This window comes from Falco rusticolus, chromosome 1, assembly GCF_015220075.1.
Source record: "Falco rusticolus isolate bFalRus1 chromosome 1, bFalRus1.pri, whole genome shotgun sequence".
Taxonomy (NCBI): Eukaryota; Metazoa; Chordata; class Aves; order Falconiformes; family Falconidae; genus Falco; species Falco rusticolus.
The window spans coordinates 18,304,904-18,313,295 of record NC_051187.1 but is presented as its reverse complement, the minus strand read 5'-3'; the positions used below and the strand labels follow the sequence as shown (position 1 = coordinate 18,313,295).

At 54.7% G+C, this 8,392-nt stretch overlaps 1 protein-coding gene across 1 annotated transcript in view; it reads right to left on the bottom strand.

Annotated features, from left to right (window-relative positions):
- LOC119140989 (transmembrane protein 211-like) overlaps positions 1-7,271 on the bottom strand; it is a 63,905-nt gene extending 56,634 nt beyond the window's left edge. The window contains exon 1 of the mRNA XM_037372648.1: positions 6,954-7,271. Coding sequence (XP_037228545.1) covers positions 6,954-7,235 — 282 coding nt within the window. The 5' untranslated portion in view covers positions 7,236-7,271. The remainder of the gene's footprint in view (positions 1-6,953) is intronic.
- Positions 7,272-8,392: the final 1,121 nt, after the last annotated feature.

The following is an 8,392-nucleotide window of genomic DNA, read 5'->3' as shown; positions in this document are numbered from 1 at the left end:
GGGGCGTCTGAGGCAGAAAAAGTCTGAAAAACCCCAAATAAGCTGGAGAAAAAGTGGCTGTAAAATCAACTGTAAGAGAAGAGGGGCCAAAATTAATCTAACCATTTTCTTTTTTTACATGTAGTCCCTTCCCATGAGAGCTCTGTGTGACTAAATATTCATATATTTGCTGTACCCGGACAGGCAGAAACCAAATGGACGCCAGGGTTTTTAACCCTGTTAAAAAAATAAATCAGTGCTGGATGGAGGTGCTGAGTGAGGATCTGGGGTTTGGGATTTGCAGCAGTGCTGGCAAGGACCCGGGAGGCCACACTAGGGGCTGATGCCGGGAAGTGGATGCAGATGTTGGCAGCTGGGTCTGGCTCTGCTGTATGGCTCAAGATGTTCCTGGTAGAGGAGGAACAGTCACCACTGCCTATTGGAGGGCAAGTAAAGAGGGCTGGAAAGGATCAGTGCAAATACTCAGACTGATATCTACCTGCAGGGCGGCAGCAGTGGTGGAGCAGCAAGGCTGCCTTCCCTCCACCCCAGTGTCTGATGGGGTCTCTGTGTGCCCCTGCACCCCACAAGTTGCTGGCACCAGCACCACACGGCTGCGAGGTCCTTCACTCCTCCCAAACCTTGATGTGAGTCTTGCACTGGATCCTAAACCCCTGCTTTTATCCACACGACACTGGGTGAGGCTACCATGCACCTGAAGCAGCAGTGCCTTCTCCTTGGGCAAAAGTGCAAGACGGCTTGGTAAAAAACAGGAATATCCATTCACCTGGGTGCAATAGAGAGGCGCCTGCCTCTGCAGGAGACGCTGTGTGCGCAGGGGTGGGTGGATCAAGCCTCGCAGCTTGTTCGTATTTCCCCCACACAAGTCCCAGAAACAAACATCCGCCATCTGGCCAGCATTAAAGCGACGGCCAGGAAGAGGATCCCACATGTCCTCGTCTTCTCCTCCCTGGCAATTACCTTCCTTTCGGCGCCATCTGAGAGCGCTCTCCATCCTGTTTGATCTTGCCTTTCCATCCTGCTCCCATGCAGATGCTATCCCCTGCCCAGCAGTGCTGGGAAGTGCCCGATGTTATCTGATGGGAATGGTGGGAGCAGGTCCAACCTCCCCAAACCAGCCCAGCAGTAACAAAGAGCCCCAGGCGTGATGCTGCCGGGGAGGTGGCTGGTATCTCACAGTCCCCGGAGCCAGGGTGTTTTGGGGTGGAGCACAGGGATGCAGAGGAGGCAATGAGGCTCCAGTCCTCATTTCTTCTCCTTCAAATGAAGGATTTGGTTGATGGGGACCTACCTGCACCACGTCATGCACAGGGGGATGCTTCTCCCCAGCCCAGATTTAGCTGCTCACACACAAAATTTAGCAACCCCCGCACAAGATACAGCTCGGCCAGTCCCAGCCTTCCAGGTAACTTTCCTACTTTTGAGCTAATCTCGGTATTCAACACAAACACCAGAGGGGTTAATGCCTGAACTGATTCAAGAAAAAAAAAAAAAAAAAAAAAAGGCTTTTTTTAATTAGGGAGAAAATAAGAGACAGATAATATGTCTGATGAATTACGGCTGTCTTTCTTCCAGTGCCACTGCATCTGGGGATGCTGGAAAGCAGTTCCTAATGGCACTGCTTTATCTAAGAGGATGATGGATAGTGGTGAAAGAGAAAAAAATGGGAAAAAGTAAGACATTAGCACATCAATGGTGTGCCTGTGACCTCCATCAAGGGATTCAAACCAACTTAATGAAATTTTAATTAGGCAGCAAGCAGTGTGCATCGTCGCTGTCGCTGGGTACCAGATCAGACCTTCTTACCCGCATTCTGTTATTATCCTTCCTTGGGATAAGCCCTTTCCCAGTGCTGGTGCAAAGCTGGGCTCATCATCTTGGGCCAGGGAATGCTCCACAGGTCACACAGCTCTCCCATCTAGCTTTTCCTTACAAAGCCAGTGGAGAGGAGCCTGAAGGAAGTGGGACTTGCAGCCTCTAGAGGATGGAGGGAATGTCCCACTGTCAGAATGTCCCTGCTGTGTCCCCACCGCCTTGTGCCAGACTCTGCTCTGGGCCCTACAAAGGGGAAATGCAATGTTCAGCCCCAGACATCTCTGATGTGCCCAGGCAATGCCCTTCCCAAGGTACAGGGTTCAGGACTCAGTGTTTATTGAGCAGATTTATGGGTAGGCAGCCCAACATGAACCGGTCATCACTGTCATGAGTGGCCATGTCTCAGCTAAGCCCCAGCTGCTGCCCAGCCCCTGGCCCCGCAGCCGAAGCAGCGACACCACAGCTAATACCTGTCTTTCCATGCTTATTTTTTTAAGCAAAGCAGCTTCCATGAGTTGACAGAATTAATCCCAAGAGCAGCCTGGCTGTATTTTCAATCAACTTGACCTTCCACGGCCCACCCATAAGCTGGTCCTGTCTCTGCACCCATTTAAACCCAGTTTAGCAGTGAGTAGTTCACTGGTCAGTGAATCTGGATTATAGTTTGCTACGCAGCCTTTGAAGCACAGGGCCAGAGCCCAGGAATTACAGATTTCCCCAACACTGGGTATTTTCTGTTCTGTTAATGTAGATTAAAAAACTCTGGGTGGCTGATGAAAGGTGATAAAGGCTACTGCAAGGTAATATGCATAAAGAGGAAGATGGTGATTTCAAGAATTGCTGAGCACTTACACCTCTTGCCAAGGCTGTGTAAGTGCAATTAAAAATCAAACTGACTGGTAGACAGAGTAAGCCAGGAAGGCTCTGCTCTCTTGGGAAGTTTGTAGGATGAGGATTTCCTGATAATCCCAAATTAACACAGTCGCCTGATACACAGACCCTAGAGGTAGAGCAGACGCTGCAAAAGAGACAGTCTTGCACATGGTTCCCTGCTTAAGTCACACTGCAAGCCGGGGACTCCCAAAACTCTCAGCTCTCCCTTGTGCAAAAGCTGGTGCTAAAAGAGGAGTGACAGATTTCCCAGATATCTTCCCATCTCCACTAACACCCCATGTGCTTTTTCACTGGGAACAGGGCTGCTGTACCTTCGCAAACCTGACCCCAATGGGCAAACCTCAGATTCCATCTGGGCACCCAGTGCTGAACCGACACGGCGAGAAACCGGCAATGAACATTTATGACACCTTTCAGCATTTTCTAACAAAAGGGTAAGCAGGTTTACTGTACATTTTCACTAAGCTTTGCTGAATCTTTTCAAGTCCTGCTATGGGCAAAAACCCAGGGAGGACCCACTCAGGGAACTCTTGGGGGTGTGCAAAGCCTTCCCCCCCCCTTCCTGAGTGGGTTATTTTGGGCTCTACTCCAGCAGGGCATTGCTGTCTTCATAGGCAAATGGTCCATGTGGTTTTAACTGAATACCATGGGCTGATCAGCTTCTTTGTTATTTTAGATTACATGCTTGGCAAAGCCTGAAAATAATTGGAGACTATATGGAAAAATAGAAATTTGAAATGAAGCAGCACTAGCTTCCGAAATGCAGTATTGAGATAGGAACCCATGAGCCAAATGCTCCCACTGAAAGAGAAAATAAATTAGCTCAGGAGAAAGCACTATTTTGCAAGCACATAGCGATCTGGCACCAAAAAAAAAAAGAAAAGTAGTGAGATGCAATGAAGCAGCTCAGAGCTCAAAAGAGCTCAGAGCTCACCTGTTTTTCCCAGCTCTACCGGCTGGCCTCCCAAAAGCAATCCCTTCTCCCCACAGTGCCTGCACCCCTCAGGATGCTCCTCTCCAGCCCCCACAGCTCCAAGTCCTCCCACAACAGATCGTCCTTTCTGTTAATGGAAAGGTGTCCACTAATGGTCTGTGTAAGGGCCTCACTCGTAAATTGGCTGTGGTCCCTGGGCAGCATCACCATCACCATCCTCTGTCCTCACCTGGCTCCAGCCAGATCCTCCCCAGTTTCTATCAGCTTCTGCAAGGTTTCAGCCTGCACAAGACAGCCTGGCCACAACATCTCCAGGCACCAGGGATATTTTATTGTATTCCACCCCACCAAAAAACATCATCATGCTGAGCACGATGCAAAGCCTGAGCGGCCTGAGCATTGACAGGGTTAAATTAAAGGTACCCATGATATTAGAAAGCTGCAAAGTAATTATGAAAGGAAGCAGAAAAAAGCCAGCAACTCTAAGCAGACATGAAGGCCCTCTTAAGAGAAGAAAGGCATGTTAATTAACCTCTAGACGTGATTCAAAGCATCATTTGTAGCATGATTAACATAATCCCCCAAGTGCAAACACACAACTGGCATTAACGATCATTTGCAGGGCTGAAGGCTCCCCCACCCCTTCATCAAATCAGCACATTTACACAGGGAAACATTTGAAGCTGGTAAGCATGCACATTTCAGGAAACAAAAAAGAACAACATTCCCCGGAGATGGACATCCCGGCTGTGGGCTGCTCCCACCCCCTGTGCGCTGCAGGTGGGCATCCTCCCCAGGTGTGCTCTCAGCATCCTCTCCAGATGTTCCATCAGCATCCTTTCCAGGCATGCTGTCAGCATCCTCCCAGGTGTGCTCTCAGCATCCCCCCAGATGTGCCACCAGCTTCACACTAGAAGAGCTCCTGAGCCCCATGTCAGCTTTTGCTTCCTTTGCCCCCGTAGCCACAGCTCCACACCCTTCTCACCAGCCTCTGCCACTTCAGCACAAAGCTGGTGGCTGTTCTCAAAAGCTCCAAGATTCCTGTCCATGTTAGGCTATTGGCTTTCATTTAAAGAAGGAGCTGCCCACAAGATTGCATGAAAATTGGAAATGAATGTCACAAGTTCTGAAAGCAAAGAAAAAAGTGCCACAATTCCCCCATCTCTCAAAAAAAGAGAATCTCCTGCTTGAACGTATGGATGGGGCTCACTGCACTTGGGCACATTGCTCCTTCAGTCCTGAGCCCGGAGGCATGTGGGTTCAGAGGGCTGCTCGTGCAAGAAAGCCAAAGCTGTTGCCTGCCTTAGCAAAGCTGTCAGGGATACGTTATCATATTCCACCCCATCAAACAACCATCACAACAGGTATTCATTCTCATCCTCATCATGCCAGACAGCTGGTAGGGGGGCACTTTCCCCTAAGACTGCACTGTTTGTTGTTAGTGAACTATTTGGGTGGTATTAATAAAGGTGACAAGGATGCGTCACCAAAATCCCCTGTAAGCTCCACTCAGTGTCATGATATTATTCATCTCTACCACAGCACAAGCTCAGGAGCTCAGAGGCTTTGCTTTACATTATATTCTGGATCTAAAGTGTTTTCAGAGACTATTAGATGGCTGAGGCTGTGTGTAGCTGAGTCTTGTTTAAATGAGTCACTGCTGAGCTTCATTCTTATCTTTAAAGTTTGTTATTACTTGGAAGTGTTTATCTGCATTACCATTTGCAAAAATATCAGAACAAAGGCCAGCTTATGGAAACAACAGCATTTTTGCACGTTTTTGTATAAATAGAAAGGATTTTATGCAGCCAGTTCTTTCCTTTGCAATTCACAGTATTTGTCTTCAATGACAATTTTAGGAACCATGACTGGATTTGGGCAATCACACACAGACCTGGTGTCCTGGAAGAGATAACAGTGCAGCTTCACGGCAGGCTGAGAAATTCACTACTGACACCCATTGTGCGGGGCACAGCCACAACCTCTTGGGGACTTAGCTCTCATATTGGGATTTCTGCAACAGAGTGACCCGGAGCAAGTCAAAGCTCATCTGTTTTGAGCAGCTGTAGAGAAATCACACTCAACAGCCTCAGGGTAAGAAGCTAAGAATAAAAGGAAAGGAGGAAGAAAGGGCAGGGGCAAGCAGACAGTGAGATCCTGGCCTGGGCTTTGTGTGGTCCCCGTGCACACCCAGCGGGGACAACAGCTCTTTGTCACCCCAGGACACCACAGCAACCCCAGGCCCCACAGGACAAGCCGGGAAGCCTTGGCCTCCATCCCAAAACTTGGCAAGGACATCACCCCCGGCTGGCCGGGCAGGGGAACGGCCACAGTGCCCCACATCCAGAGGCTCAATTTCTGGATCCGCGTGTCCCAGAGGCAGCAGTTTCAGCCACCTCCCTGCTCCCTCCTGCTCAGCAAACTTAGCTGGCAAGCGATGCTCAGTGCCCCGCCGGGGAGCACCAAACCCCTCCCGTTTCTCCCCCGATTCCCTCCCGCACACCCAGGCAGGAGCTCGCCCGCACAGGCTGGAGGGAGGTGAGGCCCAGGCGGGAGGCACAGCCAGGAGCCCTGGCCCAGCGGGGTGGCCGGGTCAGACGGGTGGCACTGACAGGGCCACAGCCGGGAGGTGCACTGCGGCCACGTTCAGGCTGCTCTGATGGCCACACCAGCACAAAGGCACCGGGAGGTTTCCATACAGCACCCCAAGAGTGACCGAGCATCCCAAAGAGGGATGTGGCCCCACAGGGACCACGGGACACCCGAGGGGTGCTGAGGGGATTCTCAGAGGCAGGACAGGAGGGGATGCAGGGTATGAAAGGGGTGCCTGAGAGCAGCATGGGGGGATGCAGAGGATGCTCAAGGGCAGCATGGAAGATGCAGGGGGTGCCCGGGATGCTCAGAGTGGGACAGGGATGGCAGGTCTGGGACAGGACAGGGTGAAGGGATGCTGGGGAACCTGGGTCAGAATGGGCATGCCGGGATGATGACCAGGGGGACCCTAGGGAGGTGAGGAAGACAGAGAGATACCAGAGAGCCAAAGGATGTGGGAGAGATGATGGGTGGGGGAGAAGGTGCCGGAGAGCCCCGGGGCACGTCACGGGGATGTCGGGGAGGTGATGGGGCAACGCCGGGGAGCCCAAGACAGGCGGGGGGCGATGCCGGAGGGCCAGGGGAAGGGCAGGGGGGATGCCGGGGAGTGCCGGGGGGTCGCCGGGGAGCTCAGGAAAGGGCAGAGGGGATCGCCGGGGAGGTGATGGGGGTGCCGGGGAGCCCGGAGGAGGCGGCGGGGGGGGGGGGCGGCGCTCACCTGCCAAGAACCGGAGGGGATGTCTCCGAAGCCGCCGGGGCCGGCAGAGCCGTGGCAGCCGCGGGGCGGCCCGGCGCAGCGCCAGAGCAGCCCGAAGCCGGCGGCGGCGCGGCCGGGCGGCAGCAGCCAGGCCGGGGAGAGGAACGCGGCGGCGCAGGCGGCCAGGAGGCCGGCGGAGAGCAGCGCCCAGAAGCAGCCGACGCCGCTGCACATGGTGCGCCGGCGGGGCAGGGAACCCGCGCCCCGCGCCGCCCCCGCGCCCGCCACCGGCACCGACAGCATCGGCGGCGCCGCAGCGCGGCCGCGCAGCCGCCGCGGCGCGGGGCGGCCGGCGGGGCCGGGCGCGGGGCCGGCAGCGCTGCCCGCGCCCCCTGCGCGCTGCCTGCGCGCCGCCCCCCCCTGCCGCTCCCCGCGGGGCGCGGCTGAGGCCGGGCGCGGTTGCGACACCCGCGGCGGGCGGGGGAGGGAGCCCCGGTGGGCGGGGGGAGCGGCGCCCCCCTCACCTGCGCACACGTGTTGGGGTCTTTCACGTTGTCCCTGCCCGCCGCAGCCCGCGGCGCGGCCCCTCACGCCTCATTTCATTCCCACTATCGGTGACATTCTTACAGCCCCCTCCGCCCCCCGCAGGTGCCGCCGACGGCTGCGGCGTCCCCGACCAGGGACACGAGTGGGGGCTGCAGGGGATTTCGCGCAGCCCGGGTGTCACCGGCGGGGGAGGGGGGGAGGATTTGAAAACGCACAGCCCTGTCCACGGCCCCTCTCGGGGCGGTTTCTTACTCGGGGTCTGCTCGCTCGAACAACATTAATTTTATCCTTTAATCCCGTAGGTTTCTCCGGAGCGTTACAGGCAGAGCGGAGAGCGAGGCGGAGCGGCTGCCCGGGAATGTGGCCTGACTTTAGGTACAAAAGCTGCGCCTCCCAGTGCAGATGAATTTTTATAACAGTCATTCGGAAACTTCATGGATCAGCCGGGTTTTATTGCTGCTAAACCTCCCTATCGCTTTGCGCCATGAATTGGTACTTTATGCTTGTGCCTCGCGGATCTTTGCGGGGGTTTTCTCGCTCGCCAGCAGCTCAGTTGTCCCCCCGAGCGGCACCCACGTTCACCAGCCGCAAGCCAAAAGAGCCGGCTCCTTTATTTAATATAGAAAAAAGGCATTTATCCTGCCTTAACGTCCTCAGACGGATTACAGGCACTTACTGCTGGAACAGTTAAAGGTATTTGGGCAGCTTTGGGTGAAAAAAGTTTTCCCTTCAGATCCGGGGTGCGTCTGCTCGGTGGTTCAGGCGCAGCCAGACGGCTCTGGGACTGCCGGAGCCGGGCGTCCCTGCTGGAACCCGTGCGGAGGCAGAGCCGGGAGCCGGGGGCTTGGCACCCTCTCCTGGTGTGCGCCCACATTGCTGGCGGGCGGCAGCTCCCCGAGGCTGCCCGGGGAGGA